At 40.3% G+C, this 22,949-nt stretch overlaps 1 protein-coding gene across 11 annotated transcripts in view; it reads right to left on the bottom strand.

The window, feature by feature from the left end:
- The window catches only part of LOC121434714 (disintegrin and metalloproteinase domain-containing protein 22), a 224,827-nt gene that overhangs the window by 8,094 nt on the left and 193,784 nt on the right, over nucleotides 1–22,949 (bottom strand). The window contains exons 26-32 of one of the 11 annotated variants that reach the window (XM_041633616.1): nucleotides 21,152–21,169; nucleotides 15,477–15,671; nucleotides 13,168–13,268; nucleotides 12,781–12,847; nucleotides 10,503–10,613; nucleotides 7,124–7,153; nucleotides 3,236–3,359 (exon numbers count right to left, since the gene is read on the bottom strand). In XM_041633616.1, the coding sequence (XP_041489550.1) occupies nucleotides 3,236–3,359; nucleotides 7,124–7,153; nucleotides 10,503–10,613; nucleotides 12,781–12,847; nucleotides 13,168–13,268; nucleotides 15,477–15,671; nucleotides 21,152–21,169 (646 nt within the window). Of the gene's footprint in view, nucleotides 1–3,235; nucleotides 3,360–7,123; nucleotides 7,154–8,404; nucleotides 8,492–10,502; nucleotides 10,614–12,344; nucleotides 12,611–12,776; nucleotides 12,848–13,167; nucleotides 13,269–15,476; nucleotides 15,672–21,151; nucleotides 21,170–22,949 lie in introns of those variants that run through there. The other 10 variants (XM_041633618.1, XM_041633617.1, XM_041633619.1 and 7 more) reach the window with 10 other exon arrangements.

The following is a 22,949-nucleotide window of genomic DNA, read 5'->3' as shown; positions in this document are numbered from 1 at the left end:
AGCAAGGAACTCAGTACCACGAGGGGTGCACCCACACACTGAGACAATGGGGATGTTCTATCGGGAACTCACCAAGGCCAGCTGGCCTGGGTGTGAAAAAGCATGGGATAAAACCGGACTCACTGAATATAGCGGACAATGAGGACTACTGAAAACTCAAGAACAATGGCAGTTGATTTTTGATCCTACTGCACGTACTGGCTTTGGGGGGAGCCTAGGCAGTTTGGATGCTCACCTTATGAGACCTGGATAGAGGTGGGCGGTCCTTGGACTTCCCACAGGTCAGGGAACCCTGATTGCTCTTTGAGCAGATGAGGGAGGGGGACTTGATGGGGGGAGGGGGGGGGGGAAATGGGAAGCAGTTGCGGGGAGGAGGCAGAAATCCTTAATAAATAAATAAATAAAATAAAATAAAGAAAAGAAAAAACCAAAAAAATAAAAATAAAAAAATAAAAACCTTTGTTATTTGGAACCCAATGGGAACTTTCAAATCTAAGTCTCTTTTGAAGTAGAGAGGAAACAGAGTACTACAGGGTGTCTCAGACAAGGAAAGTATGAATGCTTAGACAGTGATCTGGGGTAGGAGATGGACTTAGGCCTCAGCGAGCTTGCAGGAAAAAACAAACAAATAAACACAAAACAAAAGCATTGAATGAAGAAAACTAAAAGTCATGATTATCCTGAACAGAAACAAATAAGACAACTACAACATCAGCAGTAGCAACAGACATGATTGCCCACACCTGTGTGGCTGTAACGGCAGGCTCGCTGATGCAGTTTTCCACACCCCACCAAGACATCTAGGAGACAAGGGCGACCTACTCAGCAGGATTCTTCTATATTGCTCATGACTGTACCAAGTCAGAACTTCTATACCACTGTCTCGGAGTACAGTCCTCGCCATCACAGTGCTCAGCCCTCGAGAAGAGCACGGGACACCATTTCTCCTGGGAACTGTCATTTCCATGAGTTCTTATATGTTAACATCTTTAATAATCTACACTGGCCATGGTGACATCTGAGAGAACACCCCCCAGCTTGATGGAGCAAAACAGTGATGCAGACAATTTATCTGGAGGAGACGTGAAGTGCTAGACTTAACGCTCTGGGGAGGGAAGGACCACAGCACCTTGACTATCATAGAGCATACCACAAACGCCTGACGTCAAGCAACAAAGCCTGAAAATCTAGTCCCGGAAATCTGAGTTTGTTGTGGAATATTCCTTTAACTGTGTGAAGATGTGTCAGTGTGATTGCTTTTGTAAAAAGTTAATTGACCAACAGCTGAGCAGTAGGTGTAGGCGGGACTTCTGTACAGAAAGAACTCTGGGAAGAAGAAAGGCGTGGTCGCCAGCCAAAGGTGGAATAAGCAGGATGGGCAAAATGGAGATGGGGTAACAAACATGTGGAAGAATGTGGGTTAAGTTATAAGAGCTAGTTAGAAACACACCTGAGCTAAGGCTGAGCATCCATAATTAATAATAATAAGTCTGTGTGCCATTTTTCTGTGAGCTGATGGCCCAAAAAGAGTGTTTACATGAATTATTCTTCAATTTCATCTTATACTATATCCAGCACTGACATACAGAGGTAGTTTTCACAATGAACAAATGTCATTTCTTATTTCTACAGACTTTATGTTTACAGTGACCTGACCAGCTGTGTTTGTTTTGTGTTTTTGTTTGGTGGTGGTGTTTGTTTGCTTGTTTGTCTGGTGGTCCCCCCCGCCCAGTTGGTCAAGTTAAAATACAAATGACCCCAAAATTTTAATTCACTATCTCTTAGGCTCTGAAACTCCTTCAGATATAAAAATTCTCAAAACCCTGTGCTTCACCTTTTGACTTTTTTTTTCTCCTAAGAGCAACATCATAATGTTGGCCATAATGTTGGCTCATAGCCAGTTAGCCATGACAGTCTGGACATCAGTGATCATTCTTTCCAGGTCCTCATCTCACTGAAGCCTTTGAGGACTGGACTGACTTTCCAAATTCCACTTTATCCCAAATTTCACAGAATGGATGCACTGGGGAATTCTGTGAGGCAGGGTATACTGACGAAGGTGCACAAGGGAGCTAATGTTTAAATAGAGTTTCTGGTAAATTCTGTTTTTATCATCAGGATGAATATCTCCATACTTGCTTTGAATTTGGCTTTCTGGGGGCAGGAGGGATGGCTCAGTGCCTATGAATGTATGCTGCTCTTGCAGAGGACTAGAGTTTGGTCCCCAGCACTCATGTGAGGCAGCTCAAAATTGCCGCAACTCTAGGTCCAGGGGATCCAATGATGTCCTCTTCCGGTTTTCATGAAACCTGCACTCAAATGCACAGATCCTTTCACACACGTGCACATAAATAAATATAATAAAAATCAACCTTGTTAAATCTTGGCTTTTGGAGACCATAAGTATGGCACAGAGTTACAGCATTTCATTTTCTACCAAGACATCAAGGGCCTGGGACTAATTCTCCTTACCATAAAACCATGTTTACTTAAAAAAAAAATTGAAAATTCTGTTAAATTTTTACCATACCCCTTTGTAGTATTCTTTCAATATTACAGATTTTTCAAATATTTCCCCTTTGTATCTAAATTCTACCCTTGGTACCAAGACACTAATCTGGGTTTCTGTCAGAGATTCCTATTTCTAAACTCCTGTTGAGTTGTAGCAAGGCAGTGGGAGACTTGAGCAATCAAACTAGACATGAAGAAGGAACTAACTTAGTCTTTGGAATTCCATGACAGGGATATTGAAAAGATTTTTCAACGTTTCTTAAAGCAAAACACATCCTTTTTTTCAAACCCAGAGATGAGTAAAACAATAATGAAAAATAAAGACATAAGTATACAGTACTGGGCCTGGCAGTGGGGGCACATGCATTTAATTCTAATTTTCAGGAGGCAGAGGCAGGTGGTTTTCTGAGTTTGAGACCAAGCTGGTCAAGACTACATGGAGAAACCCTGTCTTAAAAAAGGTATAGACAAACAGACAGATATAGATTACACACACACACACACACACACACACACACACACACACTTCTAGAACCAGGCGTAATGGGAGTGCCTGTAATCCCAGCACTCAGCAGGCTGGAGCGAGGATTCTCGTGAGCTTGAATTCGACTTGGGCTACATAACCAAATTCTGTCTCAAAAATGGGGGTGGGTAGCAGATGAAAAGTAAACTCAAATACAGTGAATAATGACCAAGGACAGAGCATGCAGGAATGGCTGTGTACCCTGGCACTCTGTCGGTTCACTGTCTTCTCCTCATCAGGAAGCGGAGGCATCGGGTACGGGTATTTTCTGCTGGAGGCAATAGACCCAGTGGATGAAGAAGGAGACTTGGCAGGAGACAGGGTCCTGAGATGCCGAGAATATAAGAAATACATATTATGTCATGCCTGGTATCACTCTCCAAATATCTACAGAGCAGACTCAGAACAAGCCCCTGATAGCCACTTTCACTGAGTGTCTACAGCAGAGCTTTAACTACTGGGGAGGCAACTGTCGCTCTGGAATGCTGTGAATTTAGCTTCCTAATTCATCAGCAGTGATGGAATGTCTAGCTGGCACTACACAGAACCGTTCTCTTAAACTACAAAGCCAATAATGAAATTTCATTTACAATAACAAAGTAACATGGAAAAGGGGGAAATTTTCTAAGAACTCATCACAGTAAATTAAGTAAACAGCATATTAACATTCTACTTTATTTTACCACTTAAAATGCTTCTCCAAGTACAATAATCTCAAGTAAGATCTTAAAACATAACCACGGATATATTCATCGGTTGCTAAGTCATACTCTACACAAAACTCATGCATCAGAGGCCCGTGTGTTAGTTGTGAAGAGCAAAGGGGAATACAAGGGTTTTAATAACAAATTAGTAGACATGCAAGCAGTAAGGAGTGCAGAGTTTCAGCCAAACAAAGTCTGATGAGAACATACAAAAACGGTCTACTTCATCCCTAGATCAGTGTTTCTCGGAAAGCAGCAGCCGTACACTGAGGTTGGCTCTTCCTATTGTAGCTGCAATACTTGTGACTGTGCTGAGCACGCTAGGAGAGACGTGTTTGTGCCTAGCTTATCTGTGGGAGCTCAAATGGAAGACCACTGAACTGGTTAGACCACTGCATGGCAACTCAGGTCCTCCTCTGCCGTGACGCATCAGCCTGGTACTGCGGCCATCAAACATCGGGCAGGGCAAGACTCCATGGCTCTCAAACTAATTTTCATTTTTAAGATGCTGAATTCAATCTAACACTTGAAAAATGCCTTTTCCTATATACTCTGAGATCCAGGTAAACATTCTTGATTGATTTTAAAAATCAAGAGCGGCTCTATTCACTTTTAAACCTAACTCCTAATGTTCCTTCTGTGTTTGTTCAAAACTTACTCAGGATGGCTCCCTACCAGGGACTGCTGGAAGGCAGCCAGAAGGCTACTAGGCTTCTCTTATGCTGACACTCTGTGGACTGGGAAGGTGAAAGTAACTAAGAGTAATAGTACTTTAATATCGCTTCAGTTCTGCATAGTGTGCGTGCGTGTGTGTATGTGTGTGTCTGTCTGTGTGTGTCTGTGAAGATGTGCATGTATATACAAGTACATGTGCACAGGGTACTTCAGCCTCTGGTATTGTTCGTCAGGTGCAACCTACCTTATCTTTTGAGACTGTGTCTCACAGGCCTAGGGTTAAGATAGGCTGCCTGGTCATTAAACCAGAACTGGGATTTACAAGCACAAGGCACCATTCCTAGTTTCTTCGTGTGGGTTCTGGGGACGGAATTCATATAGTGCAGAAAGTGTGCTCCTGGTACACAGATTTATAATTTAAAAACTAAGTAGTTTTTAAAGTAAATTAAGAATAAATAGGACCATGATTGTTAGGAAGCAGACACAATATGTATAAAAGGGGTGTGAAACTTGGATGTAGATGCTTCTATAATGACCCTCATCCAGCTTTTTAGCTAAATCATCATGAAATTTAAAAGATTCAAAGTTCGGGTAAAGTAGTCAGATATACAAATAAATTTTATTTATTTTAAGGTCATGGAACCAAGTGCTCATTTTAGTTTGCTGCAGCAGGTGTGTGTGTGTGTGTGTGTGTGTGTGTGTGTGTGTGTGTGTGTAGCATGAGCTATTAGCTTACAGTGTCATAGTCACATCAGCCTTAACTTGGCCATGGGCTCAAATGATCAACACTGTAACATTCAAAACCATTCCAATGAGAGGTGACTGAGCACTCGGCCTTGTTCTGAAATCATCTTTGCATGGGCACCACCAATAGTGAGTTAAAAACCAAACAAAACAGGAGGTGTTCTTCAGACCCCCACAGAAGTCATTTTGCATGACTTCACACAGCAGAACTCTAGCGAATGCAGACTTTGGGCCCTAAAGGGAAGGTGAGAAGCCAAGCAGGACATTTTTAGTGGTAGAAAGACAGAAAAGGGATTCTGGTATGGATCAAAATGGAAGAGAACAAGGCAAGGTCAGTTAGCTTAGGGAAAATGAACTGACAATCTATCACAGCTGCTGATGGAAGGCCTTTAATTCTAATCTGGCTTCCCTTTAGCCAAGTATCAGCCACTCTCATTCAGTTACAAAGCAAAATGAATTTCTGGATAAATATTAGCCATCGATCCTTATGACAGTTTTTAAAACCATAATAACTACAATGGGGGCACCCTAGAGTTATGTAATGAAGGCATGCTTGTCTGCCAATGGACTGCGGTGCACCTTGGGACTGTATCATACTTCTGGGCTCCTTTACAGACAGGTCTGTAAATCCCGGAAGGGGACACTTGTGTTCACATGCTAATTTTATAATAATCTGCTCCAGAAGGATTGAAGTGTCCTTGGTGAGGAACTGAGCGTCCAGACCCTCTACAGCCTTACAGCAATCACTGAGAGATGGGAGAGGGAACGGTCTTGAGAGTCAGCGAACAGCCACGCTCCAGTTCTGTTTCGGATGTTTATGAGATGGGCTACTTTGGATAAGTCTTTGTACCCCAGTTTCCTCCGTGCACAGAAAGGAGCCAAGAATGCCTACCTCTTGGGATGTGAGAAACAGATATACAATGGGCATTTGACACCTTACTTTCTAGAATTTGCTTGCAGAGCTATTGTGGTTTCCATAGATCATCTGGTGAAATGAGTGATCAGATGAGTGATCAGTTGGACAGCTCTCAAGAGCACGGACACCTCCTGGGGACTTAAAAGGCAGTGTCCTGGGCAGAACTGCTCCCAGGATCTGGGGGTGGTGATCCGAAGCTTTTCCTCTGATTGCACCTGCACTTTTCCAGTGGCATGGATACACTGGGAGCACAGTCATCTACTACATCTCCACTACATGCTGGAGGGATGGAACATGTGTGATTAAGAAGGTGACCTGTGTCCTTGTCTGTGGACTTTGTCAAGAGAGCTCAAGCACAAGGTTGGTGAAGCCCAGGCCTAGGTGAGAATACACTTAGGCCTAAGGGGTTGGTCTGGTTGGAGGGTAGAACAGAATCATGGTGCTCAAGCTAGGACCTATCTCAATTATTTTCCACTGCCACTGAGATCCAGAGCTGACCTCCAAGTCTTACCTGCACAAGCCTTATTGATCTAAAAAGACAGCGAGATCACAACTGTCCAGGAGCTTTATCATTTAAACAAAATATAGATTTCTCATTATCAATTCCTAATGTGACTTTGTGCTGTAGGTACTAACATCTCTGACTAAAAGATGAGATAAAGAAACCCTCTTGGATTTCTCTCAAAGCTTGGCTCGTGCAACCAGGGGTGCTGAAGCATTTCCCCATCCAAATGGTGCGCAGTCAGACAGCTTCTGGGCAGACTCGGGGGACTGACTTTAAGAAATGGGGACTCTCTTGAGTTACACCAACTTCTCAGCTCACCCAGGGGAGGTGCATAGACTCTTCCAGGGTACCATTTCATAAATTACTCTGTATAAATGCTGTCAATTTAGAAATAAAAGTCCTAACCTATGTAGGACCAAACTCATGCTGTTTTGGTTCCATGGATGGGACAAATTACAATCTGCCCAAAAGCCTGATACAGAAAAAGAAAAAAAAATAGGACTGCAGGTGAGCCAAGATTCCACATAACATCAAAACCATCTTACCTGTCTTCTTGTTGTTGGCCATCGTGGGAGCTACGGGTGGAGGTGGGGTGTTTGAATGTGAGTGTATATGTTTATGAGGTTCAGTGTGGGGCAGTGTGGGGCAAGCGGAGGGCAGGGAAGGAGAGGAAGGTGGACTGTAAAAGCAGGATGTATTTTCGTGAGCAGGCAGGAGTTATGCTTTCCCTGGGGTATACGCGAAAGCTATGGATCAAAGTAAAATGCAGGGAGGTCTAATCATTTTCTCAAACTATACACAACTAAACTAAACGGTACACTGGAAGAGAAAGTCCACCTGGTGTGGGTGCCAAGAGTTAAACAGACATAGCACATGTCATATCTGTTCAGTGCTGACCCATGTGATGGCAATACGGAGCATGAAGTCTCCAATAGTGCTCGGAAGAGGCAGGGACCGAGGCTCGGTTTCCTGTTTGCATTAGTTTTCCATAAAGTAATTTAATATAAAGTGGACATTTACCTCTAGGTAATCAGCTATATTAAAAAGAGTGGGGGAAGATGACATGGCGAGGCTTCGGAAATGGCCTCTGGTTTGTAGTACACGCTCCAGGGAATTGGGGAGACGGGATAGTTTCAGAATGCGTGAGGCTCTTATTGTTAGTCGGCTGTTTTCTATCTGCTTCCGTGTTTGAACATGAAAGGCCTCCACTGCTTTGTGGAGGATCTATAGCATACTCTTCTCAGCACAGCCCCAATGCCAGCCAATGGCTCTCCGGGAAGAGAAAGCTAAGCTCACCACATGCTATCACACGAGCAATAATATCTCAGCTGTTTTCCAGTTTGATCAAATCATTGTTTCTGCTTGAAATAAAATTCCAGTTTAATTTCTTTGCAAGTTTTCTTTGAGTTTTTCTATGCACTGTGCACTCTTAATGGTAAGCAGGAAAAATATATTATGGAACGTCTAGATTATGAAAATTAAATTGTTGAGGTTAATAGTGGTTCTTTATTAGTGGGGGGTATGTTTCATGCCCATAGAACACTACATAGCATAAAATGAAGAGAAAGCTACTAAAAAGCTCCAAAAGGTGACAGGGACATGCACTGAATGGCAACCCTTTTCAAATGGCTTCATTTGAAACATTCAGAGAAGAACTAGACTCGCTCAGGAAGCCAAATACATCAAAAGGCAGCGAATGAACAAGGGGCCTTTCCGCCTACAGGAACTTGTATTAGGAGAAACAAGGGAGAGAGAGCCAGTCACACTACAGTACGTGTATGTGCTGGGAGAGTGTGAAAGGAAGAGAAAATGAATTTATAAAATACCTAAAGTAGGGTCCTTCAGTGTTTTTATTCACATCTTCTACCCACTTAGCTACATTATAGTCTCTTTTGAACCATGGGTTTAAATACCTGCAGAAAGCAATGGAAGGAACAAGAAAGCAGAACAAGATAGAAAATCTGAAAATACACAGCACAAGCTTAGCCACGAAGTTTTCACCCTCCAAATGCAAGTGACTACAGCAGATAAACCAGGATCAACACTGGCCAGGTGACTAGGAGGCCGTCTGCACAATGGCATGAAGCTAACGTCAGCTACAAGGCACAAGGCACTCTACACTCTAGTACGACGTCTCGAGGACAGCCTCTTGTAGTGGTTTTCCACTGGTGGTCAGAAACTCTCCCTTTATCAAAAGGCCCATTAACCCACATCAAGAGCCGCTTCTTTTTCCCAAGCCACTTCTCAGCTGGCTCCTTGGTTTTCAAATAATATTGGTGCTTTTCGAAAATATTCAGGGTGGCTGCAATTCCAATCTGGTATTTTATTTAGGCACATATAACCTCAGACAATTTAAAGGAGCCAAGTTCTATTTATAGGCAAGACATGCCTCTTACACGCCCACTGTGTTACTCTCTGTAACAGAGTCTGAGGGGTGTTCTCCAGCTGACTTCTGGACGGAACAGAAAGGGTCTGGCCCCGACCCTGGAGTCCCCAAGCACACTCACTGCAGTCCAAGTTGGCCTCCGTGATTTTGAAGCTAGGGTCAGGGATCTAATTGCAGCCCCACAGTTCCGCCCTCTTCTTTGTGCACTCCGGACTAAAATGCTCATGATTGCATGAGGAAACAGCCCTCAGAAGTTGCTTTCCAAAAGAAGGGCTGCCAACGAGTAATGCTAGCATCTCCCTGATGGGCCTGGCAGCAGTGCCCCAGGACGGCCCTGCAAATCTCAGAGGCAGCAAAACTGGAGGCATAGTGGCTGCTTTCCACAGGACCCTTTGATTTTTATTATGGAGCCAAGCAAAAACACATCCCCTTAGGATCTGCTCTAATAAAACAACAGTGATTTGACAGTTTCAGCATTGGAAAAATTTGGAGGTTTTACTAGGCTTTCTCTTCTAAAAAGTAGCTCCATGGTACTATCATCAACCAAGATCCAGTTTCTCTAAAATTTATTTGAAAACAAATCTGGTGAAATTATAAAACATACTAATTTTTAGTTAAGATTTATTTCTTTCCTCCATATTTAATTTTTGAGTTATTTATAAATATATTTAAACCAAAACTAATATATTTCCAGTTATATTTAAAAATAAGACTATTTCTCCACAGCTTTTTTTCCTTATTTTGAGCCATTAAGAAGGTATTCTGTAAAATAAAAATTATGATTCCACCCTGGAAGAAAGGTTCTATTGATTTTTATGCTTATAAGACCATTTCTGCTGCGATACATCTCCTGATTCAGGAAGAACTCACATTAGTTTTGCCTTTAGCCACAACCTTTGCCAACTTGCACTTTTCACAGAGATAGCCAATGAAAATCCACGTGAACATTTCCACTGGGACTTGAAACAGCAAGAAAAAGTCCAAAAGCAAGTGCAACCGCTGATGACCATCGGGAAAGCTCATGCAGCCGCTGTCAGGGAAACCGCCACCCTGCAAACCCGGTGTCCCACAGGCAGGAAGCCACTTCCTGGGGGAGACCTTTGGTCCTTTCACTGGCAATCTCTGAAACTCAAAGGTCAAAAGCTATGGCTGACCCGCAAAAATTCCAAACACATAGCTTGGCTCAGCATGTGATGGACCTTCGCCTCGGTTTCAGATGTGTGCTGGAGCGCTGTGGGGACCTGGCACGGTGGCGAGAGCGATGGGCCTTTATCGACTACAATAAACCTGCCTATATGGCCTCACTTAGCGTGGCGTGTTAGTGCAACATGCAAAAAGAAAAAATAATGCGCTGGACAGGATAGGAGAACCTCTTCGTGTTCTCCAAGATGGAAAGCGGGTGCTGACTGGGTCAGGAGCACCACTGAGCAGATATGGGGACTCTGTCAAAGACCAAATGACCCTGCTCTCAGCCAAGGAAGGGGCTTTGAGGAGGATTAACGTGGCAGCCCAGAGTGAAGGGGCAAGCGGAGACTGACCTGTGATCCCGACTCCCTGTCTGGGGGCTGTCAGAGCCCCCTGGGCTTATGCCTTGGGATGGGATAGTCTGGGCGAGGGAGTGCCCAGGCTCAGGAGCTTGGGGCTCCCTCCTGTAAAAACACAATATATAATACAAAGTCTAAGCCAAAAAAAAATTTATAGCGTGAACAACAGTAAGGAAGATGCAAAAATCTCTGAGTGGGAAACGAGTAGAACCAACAAGGACAGTTAGTGTTTTGTTTTGTTTTCTAATTGATAGAGCATGCTGGGTGGTGAATGTTTTAATCCAGGCCCAAACTGTTCATCATCCTTTGGGATGATGTGGTTCTAAGGGGGTGGTGAAATAACAGACCTGAAACAGTTCCTGCTACAGAAAAAAAGGATGTGCTTCCGGTGGCCATTCTGCTCCTTGTCTAGTCACACAAATGGTGTATTATGTCATCACCAAATGGGATGACTTCTAGAGAGAAAGTATAAAAAGTTGCTAACCTAACTCTTGATATGTTATATATCAGAAATTCATATTTTTCAGAAATATGTAAATGTGTATGCATGTATGGAAGACAGTTCCCATACAAGAAAGTTTCTGGTCATGGACAGTCAGCTTCATAAACTTGGCTCCAATGAATGCATATGAGTCATGCACCCAAACTCAGAAAATTCTGAGAAACACTGAGAGGTTTCTATTATACTGTAACAGTAAATATTAGAACCTAATTATATCACAGGCAGGATTTCATAAAGGCTATCCCTAATACAATTTTATCATGTGATATAAATAGAATTTTATACATTTTTAAAATCAACGCCTGCCCTAGAAAACACTATATGAATATTGGTGAACATCAAAGGTTCTCTGGTCCTGACTCCATTGCTTTAGTACCTGCTGACCTTTTGTTGTCTCCTTAGGAGCTGTCAAAGTCTAGTCACAGAAATACTGTTCTAGCACTAAAAGTCCACAGAGGAAGTTCCAAAGAAATGTTACAAAATGTACTCATAATCTTATGAGCAACCGGGATAAGCTGAGGAGCCCTCTTACCAGGTGGCCTCATGCAAAACAAATCAAATAACATTCCAGGAAGAGTTTATCTGCAGTGAGCCCTACAGCACCCAAGCACTTGGGAATGCAGAAGATAAACTCCAGGAGGTTAGTTAGTCATGGTGGAAGTTTATGATGCCATTCTGGACCATGCAATGGTATCACTTGAAACTGCTATTGTTTCTAAGGTAAAAGGATCCTCTAGTAAATGTTGACAAGCCACTTACAAGACAATACCATTCAGGTGGAAGGTCCAAATTTCAGGGCAATGTTATTATTCCTGGACTGAAAAAGGCAGGGTATATGATGGAGAAGCTAATGTAAGTTTCTAACAAGCAGTTAACAGACACCTGCTACTCAGACTCTTTTGTTCAAAGTAGTCAGAGGTCCTGGTCAGAACTGCAGCCAGAGTGGGGTGTGAGCAGAGATGCAGGGGACTTGAAACAGCAAGGGCAATCATAATCATGTCTGGGGCACGGTCGGCTGGGAAAAATATCAACGGTGTGCTTTACCCTATGAAGGGGGTAAGGTTTGTGGGGGCAACGCTTTGCTTGCACTTTCTTAAGTGAAGAAAGAAACACCACCAAAAAATGCATGATGCTTACTTCATAATAAAAGACTTTAAAGGTAACTTTCAACCCCACTAAAAAATATGTCTATCATTTAAAGCAGGTAATGTTGCATTAGTGACAATGAGTCAGATAAAGAGCAAGTTTAGGTAAATGGCCTTTGGGACATCCCCAGGAGGAAAACTTAAAAGGGAAGCTCTTCCCATTAGTCTGAGAGAATGCTTAGACAGCAGCCATGGGGACCTCTGAGTGGAGGCTTCAGACTGTGAGCACGGCACACTGTAATAGTGAGGATTCGCCCTGGGGCTTCCAGAGGAGAGAAAGGGGGGCCCTTTGAGATGGTTGGATACCCAATGATGAGAAAAAAAGACAGCTATCGTAATTCCTTTCAAAGGAAACCAAAACACCACAATGGCAGGTGACTGGAGGAAAAAGCCCGCAGCAAGGGTGATACCCCCACTATCAGTGAATATTGGTATGGGCACAGTTGCGGAGATGCCTATGTAAAAGAGAAAAGCCAAGGTTAATTTTTATAGGGCAAAGAGAATTAAAAAGACAAAACCCAGTCCAGAGGCATGGTAGGTGGTTCTCTGACTATCTGCTTAGTTAACAGTCACCACTAATAGCACAGGGCCTTTGGATGCCTTTCCCATTAAATGTACAACTTACTCAGTTGAATTAGATCGAGGTCTAAATCTTTTGCCTCTGATTTTCTTTTTGTTGCCTCCCAGGTTACCTGAAAAAAAGATCATTTAAGCTAAATTTTCATACAGACAAATAATTGTTTCATGTATAATTATATGGTACTTCTAATGGGTGTAATTTATAACCAGCATCGCCTCCAAATACATGGAATTGCATGACCTTCCATTGCTTCCTGCCTACTTAGTGACAATGCCACCATTTCCCACGAAGGAGATTTCAAAGAACAAAACAAACAGCCGGCCTCTCTTCTAAAGCTCTTTGTTGGGAGAAGAGCTGAACGGCTTATGGGGAACAATACATCTTTACAGGGCCCCAGAAGCCAGATCTTAGATTCTGAACGCTGGTCACTACCTTGCCAGGAGTTACTTCGAGGTCTGCCGTTTTCACAGATGTCTGAAATATGTTTTGTGTCTGGAATCCTTTCACTCCAGGAATGAGAGAGCCCGTTTGACCTGAAAGCAGAAGCATTTGCATATTGTTCAAAAATATAATCAGATAAATGTTTTGGAATCACTAAGCAAAATTTGTAAGCATTACTGTGCACTAAATAAAACAAATCAATAAAAAAAATCTGAAATGAAAGAATGAAGAAAACATGAACATCTTCATGAAGAAGGCAGAATTACACAACATTCAATTTAAGAAAAGTCAAATACAATGGAACCCCATTACAATAGTCATAAATGGAAAAGCAGCGGGATAGAATGCAAGCCAATTTACATTCCCCAGAACACAGCAACCACAGAGCAAATTCAGCAAGTATTGCAGTCACATAACCCCAGCAGCAGGGTTATAATGGGGTCCCACCATAGATGTTTCTTAATTGTAAAGCAATGATTTTCATTCAAATATTATGAGAACATGGACTTTTAAGAGATCACATAAAATGTGCCCAACTGAACCTGGCTCACTTTATGAAAGTAATACACAAATTTAAATTAATGAAATTATCATCGGAGAGTTGGTATTTTTCCACATAAATATGTCCCCAATGAATATAATGTATGCCAGTTAACTGCCCAATGACTGAACTGAATCAGATCTTTATCATGGAGATATCTCTCACAAAGCCCATGCACCATTGAGCCCTTCTGCTATTTGTATCCTGCAATTACTAAACGAATTAACTGTAAGAATCAAAATTAATGCACCTACCTTACACCATAAAATAAAACTTTTATGACATTTCATAATGAAAGGAAGGTGACGAACCTTGTCTGGAGCCTAATGATTTGATATGCTTTTGACTGATCAGAACCTAGTGTACTGTTTCCCAAAATCTGGGAGCCAGTCCTGAGCATTGGAAAGCTTTTTATCAGAGACTGTAGGGACAGCGCTAGCTTAAGCCACTCCCCTACGATCACTCTGGTTAGTTCCTAATAATGTGAGTTTGCAAGGGAGTCCTCTGACTGAAAGCAAACAGAACTTGGTCAGTGGAAACATACACACTACTCTCCTAATCACAAAGTCACTCTTACTTTGTATGGAAGGCCAATGAATGGTTGAGAACCCACTGATTTCTCTACTCTTTACTGTTATTAAATTTAAAATTCTATATTTGACCAAGCAAATATTTGTATCAGAGAATGCTAGTAGGTCCCCAGTCATCCTCTCTCAGCTGACAAGTCCTCAAGAATAAATGAAAAGTCATTTCTGTACTCTGTAAAGTGTATGTAACCCTGTATGCTTCCAGGCTCAATACCAGCACGACTTTTGCTTTGAGTTCTGTTATCTAAGGAAACGTGCCTAAGAAAGTTCCTAGTGACTAACGTTTCTGGGTTCGTGTTCAGTGCCTATAAGGTCTGAACAGCAATGCAGATTGCTCTAAGGACCATCCACTCTACTCAGACTGTCAGAAGAGGCCATGTTCCCTCTCGGTAAACGAGTTCCTCAGTCTACAGGTAGTGCTCAGTGTTATGAGAGGGCCATCTGAAACTCTGTCGCTATCCTTGAAACCTCCATGGAAACTTAAAGCCTGTTTTCTACAATGATATCTTAGTTCCCTTTAGGTGAAGGTAAATCCCACCCTGTGACATCCTGCTTAGTTCTTCTAGTTCTCAGTTCATCCTGTCAACTGCTTATAAAGCAAACTGAATGTTTAAAGGTGTCATACATCCTAAGATGCTAGAACAAGAATATATTATTAGAGTTTGAGACATAAATAATACTGTAATGCTACCTATACTTAATTCTTCAACTAAGATAAAAGTTATAAAGTCTACAAATAACCATTCCAGAAAAAATCATAATATTAAAATAGATGATTCACAGAGAAGCAATCATTGTTTTCACAGCAAGCTTAGCTTTGAAATACACAAAGTTAAAAACTATTCAATGCAGCACTTATATTACTAATGATCTTAATTGCCTTTATTGAAGCATGACAGTACCCTTTTTCTTTGACTACCAAACATGACATAAAGCTCACCATGTAAAAATATTTTCAAATACTATGTTTTGCTTCTTAAGCCATGTGTAACATGGCAGGGAAAACCCAGGGGTTTCTACACAGATTTAGAGTTTTTGCATTTTGTTTTCCATTTTTTAGCCTGATTTTTCTACACAAAGCGGTTCTGAGCATATGGCATTTTGAAGTGGAGTAATCAAAGAACAAGGGATACTATTTTAACATTCAAGAAAGAAGGAAGAAGTAACCAAACCTGCTGCAAAATAATGAAATGTTCTGACTAATGGAATAATGTGTGATGGAACAGGTGGAAATCTGAAAATGCGACAGAAAGGCAGACCTCTTCTTAGAACTAGATGCTGAGTTTGTGCTGACTCCGGGAGGAATGTCGCTATAAAAAGAGTCGCCATCTCCAGGCTTTTTTACATAATCTCCCTGGGGTAACTGTCTAAGGCATAATAAACATTTCAGAGTCAGAAAACAAGACACACACATGAACACAGACATATACAAATATCACTTCAGGAAAAAGAGAGGTAGGGATAATGGTCTACATGATCAAATCTATAACATGAGATTATTAATAAATGCGACAAGTTCAACTCATTCTAGCTGCCGAGGTCAGAAATAGAATCATGAAGTCTAGGCAGGCTGGACGAATAAAGCCTTGTTTTCGGAGAAATATGGGACGATGAGTTAGTGTCAACGCAACATCACCCTACCTGGAGATGTTAACTGCAATAACTGTTTCCTTTTAAAAATTGATGTTGAAGATCTGTTTAGACATTCCTTGCTCAAATAAAGCAGGCTGTTTTCAAATGTGGTGAATAAATTATTCATGATTTGAAATATATGACGACTATAACCTTGTCTTAGTTTTAAAAGACTGGATTGCTTTCTATAATTAAGTCCAAATAAAACCTCATTCGAATTTGGTGTTCAGTTTGCACCTTCATTATTTAAAGAAAATTTGAGACCGAAGTTTGAATCAAAGCAGTAATTTTATATCAGACAGTAGACTGTGTAAAGGAACGTAACTTAGCAAGAGGAAGAAAGAGTTGAAAAGTAGCCGAGCTTCTCGGGAGACTATGGAAGGCATCTGTGACAGATGGTGGTGACACTGCCTAGCTCCACCACAGCAGGAGGGGAGGAAGACAGGGGCATCTGCTTAGCCGGTGCAGGACTGAAGCCTCTTGTCTCATTCTGAATGAGCTAAGACAGCAACAGTCTCACTCTCTCTTCTGAGGGAACTGGAAAGACACAAAATACCCTAGACGACTCTGCCCACAGCCAATGCAGCCATTTAGTGTGTGGCCTCAAAGAACCGAATGCATCCAAATCATGACCAGTTTCACTTGTGCTATAGGTGGAGATGTCAAAAGCTAGGGATGGGCTAAGAATTTCAAACAGGTATATGTCAGTAAGTCTTCAGCAAAAGCATATACTCCCTAAGTCCCTTTCAATTCAGGTTCGTTTAATTACCGTGATTGTTTACAGATACTGTTTTAACCCTCAGAAACCCTTTCAGATGTCCCCTGGATTATTTTGATTCCTATATCATTGAAATTATTTAAAAATACTTAGCTGTTTCTGACTGAAATCCTCTCCTAGATTATTTAGGCAGCTCATATATTACAAATCAGAAAAAGATTGCCCAGTGAATGTAAATAAAGCATGTATTTTAAGTTTAATTTGTGTGACCTTATCTAGTTCTCCATACACTAACTAAGGAAAACTTTCTTACTAAACTAATTTCTAAAGCTAGCTCCACGCTTGATGGATAGAGGTTCCAGCAAAAATAAAGGAATCAGTCCGGGAGTTAGAACAGTTTCAGTTTAATGAATGGGGTTCTAGGGTGCTTCTCCTTTCATCTCCCGGGCCACACTGGATTCTTACCAACTTCACTGTAAACATCTCTAGAATACACATAATCAATCCTTTCTACAGAGTCTATTACATCCTAGCGGAGCACTACTTCCTGCCTTAGTGAGGAGAGTCCCAGGTTCCTGCCATCAATACAACAGTTCATCATTTGCTAAGAAAAATCATGGAAAGCCAACTAGATGAGTGTCTTAAAAATTTTAATTGAACTTCTTTTTTTCCTAATTGTTTTCTCTTTTATGGATTTTGTCTTAAAATTTGAGTGTTTTTATGTTACTTCCAATTTGGATCCTGAAAGTAATTATTTGGACTAAGCCGTAGGTTTTCAAATGGGAATTTTTCTTTATTTTTATTACACTATATGCAAATATTTTAGATACACATTTCTGCAAATAATTAAGAAAAGAAAAAATGCTTTGTAACTGAATTCATTTTTCTTAGAAATCAACCTTTCCTACATTAGTTACGAAGTGTCATTGTTTTCTCTATCTACAACCTCTTAGTTGAACTGATGCATCTTATTAAATAACATTGTTTAAGGAATTTCTATTTGTTAACAAAGATCAACACCTATAACTTGATTTTGGGCAGACTATGCAAATGATAATTATTATTTTCCCACATCTACAATTTATAAGCTTAGTGACTATTTTTATTCTATTTCAGATAACAATGTGTTCATAATTATAAAGCAGTTAGTACTGAGCCCTATGAATTTAAACATCAAAAAAGTTTTTTTGTCTGTTTTGTTTTGCAATAACCCCAAAACCTTTAGATAAATGGTTGCTCTGATTATGAGAGAAAAGTGACCTTCCTAAGAGGGTCTATTGAGCAGTGATGTTTATGCCATCAATCCATATACACACTCAAAATTAGAAAACGGGAGGCTGGGGGGGGGGTGTCCAGGTCATAACCTCAGTGTGAAGGACACATTTCTCCTGTCCCTGCTTAGTGCCTGGGCTGTCTCTTCCAGGATTTGGTAGTTACTCCCTTGTTTTAAGAAATACTGTTAAGTTATACCAACTCATGTTGACAGATGCATGAATATCACTGAAATATGAAGAATGCAAAAGAAAAAGAAAAAAGTCAAAAACGGTTTGGGAAAGAAAAGGTGGGCAGTTCACAAAAAGAAAACAAATGGATAAAACAGATGAGAGATAAAGAAAGGAGGTAGGAGAGATTCTGCTTAAGGTGAAACCCCAGAGCAGAAGGATGGGGTCTAACAATCACACACCTCACTAGTCACAGTGATGTGTGTTCATTTCAAACAAAGGGAAAGGATTTCCACCAAATGTAGATGGTTTATAAATTTAAGTCCATCCAATATTCCTTATTCTGCTTGTATCTGCAAACCCGAGTGAAAATTAAAATTTAAGTTCTTGCTGTCAACCATACAGCTGTCATGGTCTATGAGATTATCCCTCAAGGCCAATAATTTTGACTGGGAAAAGGAAGAGGTTTTCTGTCCTCGGACTTTTAAGGAAAAAAGCAAGTAATCTTCTTTGCAATGACTCAGTATCTAAGGCTTCACTGTGGCTCTGTGGTTCCGTGGTTCGTGGCCTCCCCGGGACGCCACCAGAGGACGTGAACTACTATAATAATATATGTGTGGGGGTACACTCCCATTAGGTCCCAATGTGCGGCTTCTATTTTTATTGTTGTTGTTCAGTAGGAAGTTTGCTATCCGATTCATTTATTGAATTGCTTGGCTAGCTTCTCTAAAATTTTGAACATTAGGCCCAATTTGGCATTTCTGGGCCATTTCTATGTTAATAGTCATCTGGCAAATGCCCATATATTTAATATTGCTTGAAGCACTAAATGACAAAGCAAAGCCTCACGTTTTATCAGCCAAAAAGGAGTGTGTGGGCCACAGCTGGGCTGGTGACTCCCGCAGTCCTCCCCCTTGACCAGCATGTTAAGGGTTACAGAGAACTCAGACTTCACAGCTGGGAGACAGTAGTCATTTCCCCACACCACACAAGAGCAGATCGACCCTGCCTCCTCATCAATGGCCTTCCCACCAGAGAACCGCAAAGGCCATCCTAATTTAAAGGTGAAGATGACATCAAGTTCTTGGCTTTAGTGCCTGCATCTTTGGAACCAGATGGGTCTTTCTTTGAATGTCTGTGGATAATACTACAGGACTGAAAATGTGCTGATGTATGCTGTGTCTGTTTGCCCACCCATTTTCCCTCTACTCATTAAAGTGCATCACCTAAAAGAACCCTAAAGAGACTTCCATGCATAACTTCTTGATCTAACATCCACCCTTTGCTGCTCTCTAGAGAGAACTATTGCACAGAACTAATATTATCAGCCATGGACAAGAAGGTAAAGTTTTGTTGACCTATAACAAAATATCTAAAATAAACTTCTGCGAAGATGGACTGACTCCCCAGACGCAGACTGGATTTCAGAAGAGCTGTCCTATCTGTGAAACAAAGGCTGTAGCACCAGGAGTGTCAAATTACATCAGACAAAAAAGGATAGTGAGAGTGTGAACATGTTTGTAACTATGCATGTGTTTAGTCAGAATACTAAATTGGTATATGCTTTTAAATGTCCATCCTTTTTGCATGGCAGGCAGTTTCCGTGCTCTGGAGAGCATCCATACAGTAGCTTGGAGCATGGGTTTAGCTTTGTTCATGTCATGCATCTGCGCAATGTTCTTCCCTTTCTGTGTATCCGGCAGTATTAAATTAATCATAGTTTCACTTAGTTCCTATAGAAACGGTTCTGAAATCATCACATCGTAATCTCATCAATTTAATTTTCTGTGAATAAATTCACAAATCTTAGATTTCTGATACGATTAGGAAATTTTTACCTACAGGAAACCTAAATAGGCCCTGCTTTCTGCATGTGCTTCAATTCTCATGAGTTCAAGACATGTCACAAAGAACCCCAGCTGTGTTAAAACTTTAATAATTTTGTTTAAGTTTAACTCTTTCTAATAAGGAGTTTATTAAACCAAAGGAAAGATGTCTAATGTTAGGTTTATTGTAGATAGTTTTCAATCTAAGTTATGATCAGCATTTCAGTTGATACCTTTGGATATCATGTAGATACAAAGAGTCTGTAGACATTTAAAACCAAAGCCTTATAGAGTGCAAATTGTAAAATAAAGGAAATAGAAGAATAAAGATTAAAATTTTGTTTTCTAAAACAAAATAAGTCTTGTGGTCAGAATCTGCAAAGGTCTAACTATATATATCATATCTATTTCTAAGGTGACATGGGCACTCAATGGGACAGGAAAAATTAAGCAGGAATCCTTACAACTGCCCTGAACCCAGAAATAAGTAGTATATGTGCAACACCTGGCATGGGCTCATCTGTTTCCAAGATAATATTTTAGTTTCGGGTACCAACAGCGAGTAGAATTAATCATTTTTAAAATGTGAGAAGTGAAATGTCTATCTCAATACTGGGGCAACTTAGACAAAACCAGAAATTCCTATTTAAAAAGAAATTATGACCTCTGTCTCTTTTACAGTTTGCTAAGTGGAGATCTTCAGGTGAAGTAAATAGGTGATTGGCTTTCCCTATATTCTTTATGTAATAATAGCACAGGAGGCTCAACAGGGCAGGGATTCTAACCATGCAAATTTCCTCCTTAGCTACCTTTATGATTACCAAGTCATATAAAAATATTTTATTTTATAAAGAACATTGCGGAACATCCCTTGATAGGAACAAGTGCTAATTCTTGTAACTTATGAAAGTTATCACTACAACAGTAACAAAAATCATTTCCCTCAGACTATTAGGAATAAAAGCATTATAAACATGAAGGAAAGCCAATAAACCAATGTAAACAAACATGACAACTTAACATAAAAGTTTGTTTTTGATGAGAAAAATCTATTTCTATATATACATTGCTATCAAAAATAATTTTAATTATCATTTTAAAATCATAAGTGATCAAGGTTATTATTACACAAAACACAAAGATGCACTTGAAACTGCATGTATGAATCTCAACAGAGATACAAAGGGTCAGACTTTCCAGGCATCTTTTCAGATCACTGCCACACATACCTCTGTTCTCGATAGTTTCTGCTCACAGACAGAAGAAAGGAAAAAAAAAAAAAAGAGCATTAGTTCTCGCCAGAGGCACACGAGCATAGCATTAAACACAAAACCCCAGCATTCACCAAACCTTCTTACATAGAGAAATTCAAATTGCAAAATTAAGATGAGAAATACACACAAAATTTTACTTTATCATATAAGGAGAGAGGATACCAAAGGGTTAGTGACAATATTGTCCAACAATTGCCATTTTAATTTATTATTTATTTATCTTAAAATTTACTTACTTTTAATTTATGTATACTTGTTTTGCCTGAATGTATGTGTCTATTCTACATGTATGCCTAATGCCCTTGGAGGACAGAAGATAATACATAATCTCCCATAACTGGAGGTGGTAACACACCATGTATGTGCTTAGAACCAAACCTGGGTCTTCGGCAAGAGCAGCAAAAAGCATAAGTTAGCTTGTAATCATATCAATATCAGTTTTATTGTGCCTGCCAGATATTTAATAATTATCTAGAGTCAATGCGGTTGTTTTTGGAATTAAATTTATCTATTTTACTTTATGTGTATGGGTGTTTTGCCTGCATGTGTTTATGCGCCATGTGCATGCAGTGCCTGCAGAAGCCAGTAGAGGGTGTCAGATTCCCTGGGACTGAGAATTGAAATGGGTCCTGTGGAAGAGCAACTAAGGCTCTTAAGTCATCTCTCCAGCCTTGTCAATTCTACTTTAAATATAGGTTTTCATATAATAGATAACAGATAGATAGATAGATAGATAGATAGATAGATATATGCACATAGAGAGATGATAGATAAATATAGACAGATGCATATATAGAGATGATAGATAGATAGATAGATAGATAGATAGATAGATAGATAGATAGATAGATGATAGACGGATGGTAGGTATATATAGATGATTAAATGTTGATTTAAATGGCAAAATTAATCAAATTGTTTACATAAATTAGCTGCATTTTTTCATGGAATCAAGTCAGCCAGGGATACTATCTTAAACAAGATCCTATCTTAAACAAGAAAGCAAATCCATGTATCCTGAATACTTTGAAAAACTCTAAAACTTGGGTCTTAGGTTCAAATCATGCCTAAGAAGGATACTACAGAATGAACAAGATCTGTCTTTTTTTCTTAATCAATCTGCAAAGTACATTTAGAAATATACATTTAAAAATGCTAAAAAGACAAAAATGTAAACTCACTGAAGAAAACAGGTAATTTCTACAAAGGTAATTTCACTAGCAATAAGTATGTTTTCATTACATGTTTTTTGATCCGTAGCTTTTCCCAGGATTATAAAAATTAAATATCCATCTATAATTGTATAAGTGGTAGAAATCTATAATTCTAGAACCATTTTCATGGAACCAAATAAAATTATTGAGGTATAACGAAACAGCAATAATTGTGATAAGCATATGTAAGTGCGTCCTACATCAAAGAAGTTGAGAACAGAGCTCATTTTCCTGTCGCATGAAGAAAGGCCTCCCCTCCAGACATATAACTTCATGAGTGCGTGAATTCCACCTTGAAACAAAGGGAGCACTGGCTAACAGGGCGGAGCCTGTGCGATGGGGCCAGCGCCTTCTCGAGGCTATCCCATGCACATGAGCCACACTATCTAACCAGCCTGTGGTTTTGTGATACAGCCATCTATAAGTGGCTTCCTGAATTTTAGTTATGGCAGCATACAAACAGTGAAATAACTGCTCTCCATTTTCAGTAAAACACTTGCAGGGTTTTAGTTTTACAAACTTAAAGGTGTCTCCTTGAT

Source organism: Microtus oregoni, unplaced genomic scaffold, assembly GCF_018167655.1.
Source record: "Microtus oregoni isolate MIOR12 unplaced genomic scaffold, Mior012 000044F_ref0000062, whole genome shotgun sequence".
Taxonomy (NCBI): domain Eukaryota; kingdom Metazoa; phylum Chordata; class Mammalia; order Rodentia; family Cricetidae; genus Microtus; species Microtus oregoni.
Note: the sequence above shows the minus strand (reverse complement) of the source record. Positions and strands in the feature narration are given on the sequence as shown.